This window comes from Danio aesculapii, chromosome 21, assembly GCF_903798145.1.
Source record: "Danio aesculapii chromosome 21, fDanAes4.1, whole genome shotgun sequence".
NCBI classification, from domain to species: Eukaryota; Metazoa; Chordata; class Actinopteri; order Cypriniformes; family Danionidae; genus Danio; species Danio aesculapii.
In genome coordinates, this window is record NC_079455.1 from 42,603,621 (window position 1) to 42,619,342 (window position 15,722).

The following is a 15,722-nucleotide window of genomic DNA, read 5'->3' on the forward strand; positions in this document are numbered from 1 at the left end:
ACACAACGTTTAATGCAAAATGCTAACCGAGTCCTAAACTATCAACAAAATAGCAAAAAAAATCTTTATTTAAATTAATAGAATAAAAATGCTTAATGAGGAAGAAGACTATGTGATGATGATAATACTTTTAAGACGTGTATATATATATATATATATATATATGTATATATATGTATATATATGTATATATATATATATATATATATATATATATGTATATATATATATATATATATATATATATATATATATATATATATATATATATATATATATATATATATATTTATACAATGCTCAGCATATATAAGTACACCCCTCACAAATCTCTCATTTAAATTTTCTTCAATAGGAATTTATACAATATTATATTTATGCATATACCTTAGATTAGTCAGTACTGAAGCCAAATCTGGAGCTTATTTAACAAAATATCACAATAACAGTCCAAAATTAGTAGCTCAAATTTATATGTTAGGAAAATAATTAAAATATAAAAATGTAAAAAAGCTACATTTAAGAGAAACAACAAAAAAAAATTGTTGATTGTAATTTTCCCCCAATAATTTGCAATACTTTCAATGTATACTGTTTCTATTTTCTAATTTGTTCTATAACTAAAATATTATTTAATTTTATTTGTATTTTCTATTTAATATATCTGTTTAATTAATCTGTTTTGTTTAAATGCACCTAAATACATTACCTATATTCATTGAGAAATGGATACAAATATTCATTTTTAAAATGGGGTGTATTTAATTATGCTGAGCACTGTGTATATATGTACAGTATATATATGTATATGTATATATGTGTGTATATATATGTATATATGTGTGTGTATATATATATATATATATATATATGTGTGTATATATATATATATATATGTGTGTATATATATATATATATATGTGTGTATATATATATATATATATATATATATATATATATATATAGCAAGGATATAATGGAAGAAAACGTAATTTTTTCCAAAAGAATTTTACTTTTAGCTTAAAACAATATAAAGCCCCTTTTTTGGAATAATATTATTTTACTGCATTGACAATTGTCATAAAAATAGAGGAAATATTCATCCCAAATCTCATTCTGAAAATGATTTATCATTATTTATGATTTATTTGCCTATTTGTTATTCTAAATGCCTTCGGCAGAATTCAAATGAGCCATTTTAATCTACAATAATTCCAAGAGTACTGTGAAATTAATCTAGATTAAAACATTTTTATCTACGCCACCTATAGTTTTAATACATTATTTATGATTTATCTATGAAATTAATTAGAAATAACTGATGAAAATAACAGGATAATGCTAATTATGTTTAAATTTAAAGATTAATACAAATAATATGATGATCTAATGATATAAATTAGCAATATAACGCACAATATAAAATATTAATGCATAGCTTATGTGATTTTAACAGTCATGAGATTAAAAAAAGTGTCAAAATGCAAAAGAAAAATTAAAAAACATAAAAAGGAAACTAAAATAATCATAATTAATGCCAAATGCAGGTTAAAATTGAACAAATATTTATGCATCATTATGATTTTTTGGGATAATATGTTGTAAAGTTATAAAAATAATCCTAAAATGTATATTTAAAAAAATAGGCTTCACTTTTATTAATGCAAAATGCATTCAATTTGTGTGTGTGTTTGGTCTGGACAGAGCGACAGCGACTCACGCGTCTGTGTGTCTGATGACTGTCTGGTTTAGCGTCTGTGCGTCTGGGTCAGCTCATGAATATGCAGATGTGAAGTGTCAACATCTACATATTCATTTCAATCTGCATATTTTACCCTCTGCCCTCTGACCCTTCCTCTCCTTTGTGTTTGTGTGTGCGCGCATGTGTGTTTTATGTGTGTATAATGAGTGTGTATAGTGAGTGTGTGTGTATGAGTGTGTATAGTGAGTGGGTTTGTGTGTGTTGTTTAGCAGGGGCCATCTATGGTCATGCGGGCAGCTTCTGTTGTAGTATGCAGTGGTGTGTGTGTGTGTGTGTGTGTGTGTGTTCAGCAGTGGTCAGTCCTCCTCTATGGTCATGCGGTCAGCTTCTGGATGGTTCTGTTGTAGTATGCAGTGGTGTGTGTGTGTGTGTGTGTGTGTGTGTGTGTGTGTTCAGCAGTGGTCAGTCCTCCTCTATGGTCATGCGGTCAGCTTCTGGATCTTTCTGTTGTTGTATGCAGTAGCGTGTGTGTGTGTGTGTAGTGTTTGTGTGTGTGTTCAGCAGTGGTCAGTCCTCCTTTATGGTCATGCGGTCAGCTTCTGGATGGTTCTGTTGTAGTATGCAGTGGTGAGGGCCTCCAGTGGGCTCCAGCGGTGCGCGTGCAGCTCGATGACCTCCATCAGCAGTGAGCGGGTCAGCTGAGACTCAGACGGACACAGCATCTTATCCCGCACCGCAGCCAGCAGCTCCGTCATCATCTCCGGCAGCTGCTCCTCCAACAGCCGGCCGGTGCTCTGGAGCTGCAGAAGAAAACACACACACGTCACACACACACCAATACATGTCATATTTAAGGTGCTTTACACTGCATAGTACAGCGCAATATGGTACAGCTAACTATTTACTTGAAGGGGGTGCTCATAAGATATATTTATTCATATAATATATTTATACAACAGTTCTGTCTGGTTCTTAAATCTGATTGGCTGATAGTTGTGCGATATTCTAGTAATAGCAAAACAAATCATTAACAGGTAAGTGACATCCTAAGTGGATCTCTCTCTTTTGTATGCTGTAGCGCTGTATTTACACCATAGTAATCTAGTAGTGTTTGCTTTGTTTTGGCTTTTTCAGGGTTAATTATTATGATCTCCTGATTGCAACAAATAAATACTAGGAAATCTTTGTAGACTGATGACATTTCATGTCGTTCAGCATTATAATCTGAAAATGTGAGCAAAATCACTTGTTACTGTATGTCCTCATTTTAGACATTACACTGCCTGACAAAAGTCTTGTTGTTGATCTCAGTTGTAAGAGCACCAAATAATAACTTGACTTCTAGTTGATCATTTGGAAAAGTGGCAGAAGGTGGATTTTTCTGCTGAATCATCTGTTGAACTGCATCCCAATCATCACAAATACTGCAGAAGACCTACTGGAACCTGAATGGAGCCAAGATTCTCGTAGAAATCAGTCAAGTTTGGTGAAGGAAAAATCATGGTTTGGGGTTACATTCAGATCTGCAGAGTGGATGGCAACAGCAATAGCCTGAGGTATCAAGACATTTGTGCTTCAGCAGGATAGCGCTCCTCCTCATACTTCAGCCTCCACATAAAAGCTCCTGAAAGCAAAGAAGGTCAAGGTGCTCCAGGATTGGCCAGCCTAGTCACCATACATGAACATGATTGAGCATGTCTGGGGTAAGATGGAGGAGGAGGCATTGAAGATGAACCAAAGAATCTTGATAAACTCTGGGAGTCCTGCAAGAACGCTTTCTTTGCTATTCCAGATGACTTTATTAATCAGTGATTTGAGTCATTGCAGAGATGTATGGATTCAGTCCTCCAAGCTCATGATGGAGTCAGACACAATATTCATTCTGTTTCCTCTGCAGCATGACCACATATTCTATACTGGACATTATTGAAAGTCAGACCTTACTGTCCTAATTAAATAATTAAAATTCAAGGCATGATCATGTTTTATTGTGGTCAAATAAGTGTAATCTAGAGGCCTTTACCTTTCATATAAGACACTTCTGACACCAAATGATCAACAAGAGGTAAAGTTATTATATGTTGTTCCTAAAACTTGGATAGGCGACAAGACTTTTGTCAGGTAGTGTATAATACACTAGAGAATCATTCAAACACTAGCTCTAAAGTGACGTTAGTGAAGTAGCAATGATTTCTGCTGTTCTGACGGTCAGCAGCAGATGTAAATGAATGGCGGAGAAAGTAGTTCCTCAAGTTTCTCACATACAAAAAGGATTTTTAAGACTCTCTGTGTAATGTAATGTAATGTGTTTTTTATTTATTGCCATGTCAGCAACCAAGGCTATTTTCATAGCAAGAACATTTCAAAAAAAGAACATCAAACAAATGAATACACAAGTTAAATAAGATTATTAATGTTAATACATGATAAGAATTCGAAGATTTTTTCTGGTGTCACTTTGCTAAAAATGTCCTTAAGAGAGTTCATTTCATAAAAAAGGCTTCTGGAAGCATTAAAAGCAGGACAGGCCAGTAAAATGTGTTTTACAGTAAGGGGAGTTGTGCAGCACAAACATTGAGTGGGGTCTTCATCTTTAATTAAAAAGGCGTGAGTTAAGACTCTGTGTTTGATTTTCTTTTTTTATATCCACGATTAAGCTGTCGAACTGTTGCATAAACACAATATCACACGAGTAGCACCACAATATGGCTGTATATCGCAATCCTGGGGCACTAAGGCACTCGGGACAATGTCTGGCTGAGGTACAACTATTTGTAAACCTGGAATCTAAGGGTTAAAAAAAATCTAAATACTAAAAAAATTTCCTGTAAAGTTGTCCAAATTAAGTTCTTAGCAATGTACATTACTAATCAAAAATTGAGTTTTGATAAATGTACTGTAGGAAATTTACAAAATGTCTTCAATAAGATGATCTTAACTTAATATTCTAATGATTTTGGCATAAAAAGTCAGTATTTTCATTCATTCATTTTCTTTTTGGCTTAGTCTCTATTAATCCGGGGTCGCCACAGCGGGATGAACCGCCAACTTAACCAGCACATGTTTTACGCAGTGGATGCCCTTCCAGCTGCAACCCATCTCTGGGAAACAAACACATACACATTCACACATACACTACGGACAATTTAGCCTACCCAATTCCCCTTTAGCGCATGTCTTTGGACTGTGGGGGAAACCCCGGCACTCGGAGGAAACCCGAACATGGGGAGAACATGCAAACTCCACATAGAAACGCCAACTGACCCAGCCGAGGCTCGAACCAGCGACCTTCTTGCTGTGAGGCAACAGCACTATCTACTGCGCCACCGCGTCACTTCAATAATTTTGACCCATACAATGATTTTTGGCTATTATGAAGAATATGTTTTTTGGTCTAGGGTCACATTTTCCAATTGCTCCAGTTTCCCCCACAGTCCAAAGACGTGGTACAGGTGAATTGGGTGAGCTAAATTGGCCATAGTGTTTGAGTTTGTGAATGAGTGTGTATGGGTGTTTCCCAGTGATGGGTTGCGGCTGGAAGGGTATCCGCTGCTTAAAACAAATGATAAGTTGGCGGTTCATTCCGCTGTGGCGACCCCAGATTAATAAAGGGAAAAGAAAATGAATGAATCGTTGAAGGCGTCAGGAATCATTTTTGGTTAGACTGTGAGTGTAATATCTGTTTAAAGAGAGATGGAGAAGCCCAGACTGAGAGACAGACATAATCCAGCTGAAAAAAAGGGTCAAAGGTCAAATCCAGAGCAGACAGAGACAGAAAGAGAGAGAGAGACTATAAAGAGGAGCCGGACAGCCTGAATCAGCTGCGTCTCCAGACAAAATGTCTCCTGATGATCCCATCTGTGGCTTCATCACATCATCATCAACATCATTCTCTGGATGGAGACACACTGATGGAGCTCAGATGGAGCGGAATGTATATGTAACTAATTTGTATTTTCTATTTTATATGCATTGTTTACATTCTACACTGTGCAAGCACCACTTGGTGTTGTAAACACTAATGAAAAAGAAAAAAAAAAGAACAAATAAATCTAATTAAACTGAACACTAAGCAACCTGTGTTGTGAAATAGAAACCATCGCCTGCAGAAAAAGAGGAATAATTCCACCCAACAGACAAACAGATCTGATTATGAGCATGCATTGTGATTATCAACGTTCAAGCACAATTCCAAACTCACACAGTTTCAGTTTTTCAGTGTGATTTTCAGAGAAACATATGAGTAATTTACAGTGAGTCTGGATATTAACCCAGGACATTAGTAGTAATTCTGCATTTGCAGTGTCTCATTCGCTCCTGAAGCTCCTTCATTATGGACGGTTTCAGAAATATTATAAACTCACCTCCATAGAACAGCAGAGAACAGCGTCCTCCTTCACCTCAGGCGACTCCAGGAGCTAAAACACACATAAAGACAAACATAAAACACATAATAACTAACTCTTATCCACTGATTCTAATGCATACTGTACATACTGTATCATGCAAGACACTACAGGTGAAAGTTGCTTGCACATTGCACATTGTGGGTATATTTCATTATATAAATTACTAGATAGAAACTGCGAGATGCACAAAAATATTAATTCTACAATCCACATGCACAACTATATACATAATATCATAAAATAATAAATAATTTTTAAAAATATTTTGTGCGTAACTCAATTAAACCAAATAAACATTTGCACAAAACATCTATTTTCTGTATTATTTATATTTATTGTAATAAATAAATTGATTTTGTGAGTGTCTCTTCATTCTGGTCAACTCTATTACATCAGTTATAAAAGGGCAGAACAATCTGTAAAGCATGTGACTTGCTCCAAGTGATGTCACTTTCTCTGGCGGGAAACTCTAAAAAGGCATTGAGTGTCATTATTCTCTCATTAGTTTGTACAAAATGTTGATAAAAAAATAGGACATTAATTATTTGTCATCTCTGTTGCTGTGATATTTCAGTGACTTTCTCGTTACATTTTTTAAAACAATAATATTGTTATAATAAATACCTAAAATCGTCAAATCTCTGTTATCGTCAACTTTTTATTATTGTTAGTGCCGTTATTATCTTCAAATCCGTTATTATAGTCAACTCTGTTACTATCGGCAACGGCGTTACTATCAGCAACGGCATTACTATCATCAATGACGTTACTATCATCAACTCCGTTACTATCGTGATTTCTGTTACTATCGTCAACTCCATTACTATTGTCAAATCTGTTATTGTCAACAGTTATTATTGTCAAATCACTAGTATCGTCAATTCTGTTACTATCATCAACGGCGTTACTATCATCAACTTCTTTACTATCGGCAAATCTCTGTTGTCGTCAACACAGTTATTATTGTCAAATCTCTGTTACTGTCAACACAGTTATTATTGTCAAATTTCTGTAATCATCAATTCCGTTACTATCGTCAACGGCGTTACTATCATCAACTCCTTTACTATCGGCAAATCTCTGTTATCGTCAACACAGTTATTATTGTCAAATCTCTGTTACTGTCAACACAGTTATTATTGTCAAATTTCTGTTATCGTCAATTACGTTATTTTCATCAACTCCGTTACTTTCGGCAAATCTCTGTTATAGTCAACACCATTATTATTGTCTAATCTCTGTTATCGTCAACTCAGTTACTATCGTCAACGCTGCTATTAGTCAAATCTGTTATCGCCAACTGTTACTATCGTCAACACCATTATTATTGTCAAATCTCTATTATCGTCAACTCCATTACTATCGTCAACTCTGTTACTATCGTCAACGCCATTATTATTGTCAAATCTCTATTATCGCCAACTCTGTTACTATCGCCAACTCCGTTACTATTGCCAACACTACTATTAGTCAAATCTGTTATCGCCAACTGTTACTATCGTCAACACCATTATTGTCAAATCTATATTATCGTCAACTCCATTACTATTGTCAACGCCAGTATTATTGTCAAATCTCTATTATTGTCAACTCCATTACTATCGCCAACTCTGTTACTATAGCCAACTCTGTTACTATTGTCAACACTGCTATTAGTCATCTGTTATCGCCAACTGTTACTATCGTCAACACCATTATTATTGTCAAATCTCTATTATTGTCAACTCCATTACTATCGTCAACGCCATTATTATTGTCAAATCTCTATTATCGCCAACTCCGCTACTATCGCCAACTCTGTTAGTATCGTCAACACTGCTATTAGTCAAATCTGTTATCGCCAACTATTACTATCGTCAACACCATTGTTATTGTCAAATCTCGGTTATCGTCAACTCCATTACTATCGTCAACTCTGTTACTATCGTCAGCACCATTATTATTGTCAAATCTCTATTATCGTCAACTCTGTTACTATCGCCAACTCTGTTACTATAGTCACTGTTATCATCAACATTGGTATTGTAAAATCTGTTATTACTGTCAAATCTGTTTTTATCTTCAAATCTCTCTGTTATCGTCAACTCTGGTATTATCATTACTGTAAGTCAACTCTGGTATTTTCATCATTGTTATTGTGAATGCTATTATTATCACCACTGTCATTGTCAACTCTGTTGTTATCGTCACTGTTACCGCCAACTCTCCTTTTGCCGTCACTGTTTTCGCCAACTCGGTTATCATCAACTGTTAGGAGTTAAGAAAAATTAACAATAAGATAACAACAATTAGTAACAAATTCAAATGCTCCCTATCACATTTATGCAGTTTTCAACATTACTAATGAATTCAGTTTACAGTAAATTATTTGTTTTATATAATTCCAATTGTAGGAAAATAAATGGAGAATGCTTATATTATACACGCAACTGTCATACATTAACAATCCTCCAAGTAAAACCCTTCAGAAAGAAAACCCCATCTCTGATATAAAAAACATTCTTATTGTCAAATCTCTGTTATCGTCAACTTTGTTATTATTGTTAGTGCCGTTATTATCTTTAAATCTGTTATTATAGTCAACTCTGTTACTATCGTCAGTGCCGTTACTATCGACAACCGCGTTACTATCGTCAACGGCGTTACTGTCATCAACTTCGCTACTATCGCCAAATCTCTGTTATCGTCAACACAGTTATTGTAAAATCTCTGTTAACGTCATTTCCATTACTCTAGTCAACTCCGTTACTGTTGTCAAATCTCTGTTATCGTCAACTTTGGTAATATTGTTAGTGCCGTTATTATCTTCAAATCTGTTATTATAATCAACTGTGTTACTATCGTCAGTGTCGTTACTATTGACAACCGCGTTACTATCGTCAACGGCGTTACTATCATCAACTTTGTTACTATCGCCAAATCTCTGTAATCGTCAACACAGTTATTGTAAAATCTCTGTTAACGTCATTTCCATTTCTCTAGTCAACTCCGTTACTGTTGTCAAATCTCTGTTATCGTCAACTTTGTTTTTATTGTTAGTGCCGTTATTATCTTTAAATCTGTTATTATAATCAACTGTGTTACTATCGTCAGTGCCGTTACTATCTACAACCGCGTTACTATCGTCAACGGCGTTACTATCATCAACTTCGTTACTATCGCCAAATCTCTGTTATCGTCAACACAGTTATTGTAAAATCTCTGTTAACGTCATTTCCATTACTCTAGTCAACTCGTTACTGTTGTCAAATCTCTGTTATCATCAACTTAGTTATTATTGTTAGTGCCACTATTATCTTTAAATCTGTTATTATAATCAACTCTGTTACTATTGTCAGTGCCGTTACTATCGACAACTGCATTACTATCGTCAACGGCGTTATTATCATCAACTTCGTTACTATCGCCAAATCTCTGTTATCGTCAACACAGTTATTGTAAAATCTTTGTTAACGTCATTTCCATTACTCTAGTCAACTCGTTACTGTTGTCAAATCTCTGTTATCGTCAACTTTGTTATTATTGTTAGTGCCGTAATTATCTTTAAATCTGTTATTAGAATCAACTCTGTTACTATCGTCAGTGCCTTTACTATCGACAACCACATTACTATCATCAACGACGTTATTATCATCAACTTCGTTACTATCGCCAAATCTCTGTTATCGTCAACCCAGTTATTGTAAAATCTCTGTTAACGTAATTTCCATTACTCTAGTCAACTCGTTACTGTTGTCAAATCTCTGTTATCGTCAACTTTGTTATTATTGTTAGTGCCCTAATTATCTTTAAATCTGTTATTATAATCAACTCTGTTACTATCGTCAGTGCCTTTACTATCGACAACCACATTACTATCGTCAACGACGTTATTATCATCAACTTCGTTACTATCGCCAAATCTCTGTTATCGTCAACACAGTTATTGTAAAATCTCTGTTAACGTCATTTCCATTACTCTAGTCAACTCCGTTACTGTTGTCAAATCTCTGTTATCGTCAATACCGTTATTATTAAAAAAACATGCATTGAAATTGAAATCTACAGATGCAAAAAAATAAAGTGCAATAAAACAGAGTTGTACCTTCTGCTAATCTAAAATAAGTCATAATATGGAAATAAAATCTCAACAATGAATGTGCATTAAAAATAATATTGAGCTTTTGTCATACTCTTCTCTGTTTGACCTACTCATCTATGCATTTTATTTGCATTATTCAAGTGTATTTCGCAGACCTCAGCATTCAGGAGGTCACTGCTGGTAATCCAGACGTGTATATACACCACACATCTCCACACGAATCATCTTTCACTTCCCCTTTGTCTGTTCCTCAAAAACCACCAGCCGATAGACGCCAGCGAGACCAATATCAACAGTCTAAACCCCAGACAACTGTTGTGACAGACAGAAATGTGCTCAGTCTGACCACAACAACAGAAGTGAAACTCACTCAACAGGACAAATAGGCTCTATTATTCTGACGCTAGACATATTGCTACAATAAGGTTACATTAGTTGATGTCAGTTAAAGGGGACCCTATTGTGCCCCTTTTCACAAGATGCAAAATAAGTCTCTGATGTCCCTAGTGTGTGTGTATGTGAAGTTTCAGCTCAAAATACCACACAAAAATGTTTTTTAAAACTCATTAAAACTGCCCCTTTAAGGCCTTCCTGTTATTACCGTCAACTGTTATTATTGTCACTGTTAATATCGTCAACTCTGTTGTTATCATCAATCTTTTTGGCAACTCTATTGTCGTCAACTGTTATTATTGCCAATGTTATCGTCAACTCTGTTATTATGATCAATGTTTTTGGCAACTCTGTTGTCGTCAACTGTTATTATCATCACTGTTATAGTCAAATCTTGTTATTATCATCAATGTTTTCGCCAACTGTTATTATTCAATTCAATTCATGTTTAATTATATATCGCTTTTACAATGTAGAATGTGCCAAAAGCAGCTTAAGTTCCAATAAAGTCCAGATTTCATTATCATCAACTGTTATTATTGTCATTGTTATCGTCCACTTTGTTATTATCATGAATGTTATTATTATCAATGTTTTCATCAACTGTTATTATTGTCACTGTTATCATCAAATCTTATTATCATCAATGTTTTAGGCAACTCTGTTGTCATCAACTGTTATTATCGTCAATTGTTACTATTGACACGTCAACTCCGTTATTATCATCAATGTTTTCATCAACTGTTATTATCGTCACTGTTATTGTCAACTCTGTTATTATCAATGTTTTTGACAAATCTGTTGTTGTCAACTGTTATTATCGTCAACAATCGTTTTTATAATCAATGTTTTAAGCAACTCTGTTGTCGTCAACTGTTATAGTTGTCACGGTTATCGTCAACTCTGTAATTATCATCAATGATTTTGGCAACTGGTATTATCGTCAACTGTTGTCATCAACTCTGTTATTATCATCAATGTTTTCGGCAACTGTTATTATTGTCACGATTATTATTGTCACTGTTATCATCATCTTTTATTATCATCAATGGTTTCTGCAGCTCTGTTGTCATCATCTGTTATTATTGTAACCATTGACTTGTTTTCCTACTAGGTTTTCAGTCTAATAATTATTAATAAGCAGCAAATTAGGAGTTTACTGAGCTTAAAGTCATAGTTACAGGTTTGACAATAGCAAGAAATGCACCTTAAAAGAAAGCGCGCCATTTCTTATTAAAAACAAAGGCAAACACAAACCAAGCTAAACAAATGCATGCATTTACTAAACATTCTCAGCTTTATGTTTTTCACAATTGTATTGTAATCTCACGGCCTGGTGTCCCATGTCACTGTTATAATTATCACTATTATCGTCAATTCTGTTATTATGAATGTTTTCGTCAACTGTTATTATTGTCATTGTTATCGTCAACTCTGTTATTATGTTCAATGTTTTCGGAAACTCTGTTATCGTCAAGTGTTATTATCATTAATGTTTTCGTCAACTGTTATTATCGTCACTGTTATCGTCAACTGTTATTATGATCAATGTTTTCGGAAACTCTGTTATCGTCAACTGTTATTATCATCAATGCGTTCGTCAACTGTTATCATCAATGTTTTCGGAAACTCTGTTATCGTCAACTGTTATTATCATCAATGTTTTCATCAACTGTTATTATCATCAATGCTTTTGGCAACTGTTATTATCGTTAACTGTTAATATTGTCAACTGTTATAGTCAACTCTTTTATTACATCAATGTTTTCAGCAACTCGGTTGTCGTCAACTGTTATAATTGTCACTGTTATCATCAACTGTTATTATCATCAATGTTTTTGGCAACTCTGTTGTTGTCAACAGTTATTATCGCCACTGTTATCATCAACTCTGTTGTTATCATCAATGTTTTCGGCAACTGTTATTATTGTCACTGTTATCGTCCAGTCTGTTATTATCATCAATGTTGTCGTCAACTGCTATTATTGTAATCATTTACTTGTTTTTCCTACTAGGTTTTCAGCCTAATAATTATTAATAAGCAGCAAATTAGAAGTTTACTGAACTTAAAGTCATATTTAAATGTTTGATAACAGCAAAAAATGCACCTTAAAAGAAAGCGCGAAGGTAATTTCTTATTAAAAACTAACGCAAACACAAACCAAGCTAAACAAATGGTTAGCTTGTAAACAATGTAATGTAAACAAATGTTATTAAACATTCTCAGCTTTATGCCTTTTACAACTGTATTGTAATTTCGGGGCCAGGTTTTCCATGTCACTGTTATTATCATCACTATTATCGTCAACTCTGTTATTATCATCAATGTTTTCGTCAACTGTTATTATCGTCAATGTTTTCGACAACTGTTATTATCGTCACTGTTATCGTCAACTCTGTTATTATGATCAATGTTTTCGGCAACTCTGTTGTTGTCAACTGTTATTATCATCACTGTTATTGTCAACTCTGTTATTATCATCAATGTTTTCATCAACTGTTATTATTGTCATTGTTATCGTCAACTCTGTTATTATGTTCAATGTTTTCAGCAACTCTGTTGTTGTCAACTGTTATTATCATCACTATTATCGTCAACTCTGTTATTATCATCAATGTTTTCATCAACTGTTATTATTGTCATTGTTATCGTCAACTCTGTTATTATGATCAATGTTTTCATCAACTGTTATTATCGTCATTGTTATCGTCAACTCTGTTATTATGATCAATGTTTTCAGCAACTCTGTTGTTGTCAACTGTTATTGTCAACTCTGTTATTATCATCAATGTTTTCATCAACTGTTATTATTGTCATTGTTATCGTCAACTCTGTTATTATGATCAATGTTTTCAGCAACTCTGTTGTTGTCAACTGTTATTGTCAACTCTGTTATTATCATCAATGTTTTCATCAACTGTTATTATCGTCATTGTTATCGTCAACTCTGTTATTATGATCAATGTTTTTGGCAACTCTGTTGTTGTCAACTGTTATTATCATCACTGTTATTGTCAACTCTTTTATTATCATCTTTGTTTTTAGCAACTGTTATTATTGTCACTGTTATTATCGTCAATGTTTTTAGCAACTCTGTTGTTATCAACAGTTATTATCGTCAACAGTTATTATTGTAACCATTGACTTGTTCTTCCTACTATTTAAGCCAATGGTTACAGGTTTTCAGCCTAATAATTATTAATAAGCAGAAAACTAGGAGTTTACTGAACTTAAAGTCATAGTTACAGGTTTGACAATAGCAAGAAATGCACCTTAAAATAAAGTGCGAAGGCCATTTCTTATTAAAAACAAAGGCAAACACAAACCAAGCTAAACAAATGCATGCATTTACTAAACATTCTCAGCTTTATGCATTTCACAACTCTATTGTAATCCTGCGGCCTGGTTTCCCATATGTCCGACTGTCTTTTCTGTTCCAGACACGATTACATCATTCATTATTATGTAAGAATGTTCTCTTCATCTTGGGTAACGTGTTTGTGTAATACAAAACTGCTGATGAAAGCCAGACGCAAATAAAATCACATAAAGCGCATTTATGACTCAGTGGTTCATTCATAAGTATTGCACTGATGAGCAGACACATTTCTGCTTCTTTTGACATCAGTAAAGAGTTCTCATCTGATGATTTTATGGGTCACACTCCATTTAAAACACACATTTAAAAGCTAGATTAGAGCTTGGTCTAGAATTGGATTTATTATATATTTGGGAAAGTTGCTAAATTATTTAGTTTAATATAAATAACTTGACAAATAATGTATTGATTTGAAAAATATAATAAACTTATTTCTTCTTTGTTTTATTTCAGCTAGAATTTGTTATTTTAAGCTGTATTTTAAAGCCATTTAAAGGTCAATATTATTAGCACTCTCATTCATTCATTCATTTTCTTTTCGGCTTAGTCCCTTTATTAATCCGGGGTCGCCACAGCGGAATGAACCGCCAACTTATCCAGCACGTTTTTACGCAGCGGATGCCCTTCCAACTGCAACCCATCTCTGGGAAACATCCACACACACTCATTCACACATACACTCATTCACTACGGACAATTTAGCCTACCCAATTCACCTGTACCGCATATCTTTGGACTGTGGGGGAAACCAGAGCACCCGGAGGAAACCCACGCAAACGCAGTGGAGAACATGCAAACTCCACACAGAAACGCCAACTGAGCCGAGGCTTGAACCAGCAACCCAGCGACCTTCTTGCTGTGAAGCGACATTAGCACTCTTAAACAATATATTTTTTCAATTGTCTAACTTCACAAATAATTTATTAATTTGCAAAATATATGATAAATTTATTACTATAGAACAATATCATACTCAAATACGTAGTCGCAGTAGTGGTAATAATAATAATAATAATGATAATATTGATAATAATAATAATAATAATAGATAAATTAAAAAATAATAAATTTATTATAAATTTTATAAATTATAAATAAAAAAATACTACTGCAAACATATTGTATGATAAATTTATTATTACTATTATTTAATAATAATAAATAATTACATATTTTAATACATTATCGTAATTTTATTATTATTATTATTATTATTATTATTATTATTATTATTATTATTATTATTATTATTATTACTATTAGCATTAATATTTAATAATGATACATAAGTACATATTTTAATACAATATTGTTAGAATTATTGTTGTTATTATTATTATTAAGATTGCATGGCATCTTTTTGTATGGGACCTTTTAAATTAACAAATAAATAATGTGAATTATAATATCATAATAGTAATAATTATATTGTTATTGTTAATAGAAAAAAAGTTTTTTTTTCTATTAAATTTTTTTCATCTATAAGTGTTATTTGCCACGTTTAGAATTGCTATGTGTGAGTCTAATTAAACATGATGATGTATGCTCAACATTAATGACAAGTGCTGTCAAAAGATTAACCTTGATTGACTGAATCTAAAATAAATGCTTCAAGTTAAATACGGGTACCGTGCATAATTAATTTGTATTACATATAAATAGAAAAATACATGTATATGTTTTATTTTTTTTTTATTTATAATTATATACCAATATAAAAATATATGTAAATATTTTGGTGTGTGTTTCTTTGTTTT

General features: G+C 33.4%; 1 protein-coding gene across 1 annotated transcript in view; it reads right to left on the minus strand.

Annotated features, from left to right (window-relative positions):
* Positions 1–1,552: 1,552 nt before the first annotated feature.
* ctif (CBP80/20-dependent translation initiation factor) overlaps positions 1,553–15,722 on the minus strand; it is a 152,020-nt gene continuing 137,850 nt past the window's right edge. Inside the window, exons 13-14 of the mRNA XM_056446694.1 lie at positions 6,067–6,120; positions 1,553–2,502 (exon numbers count right to left, since the gene is read on the minus strand). Coding sequence (XP_056302669.1) covers positions 2,287–2,502; positions 6,067–6,120 — 270 coding nt within the window. The 3' untranslated portion in view covers positions 1,553–2,286. The remainder of the gene's footprint in view (positions 2,503–6,066; positions 6,121–15,722) is intronic.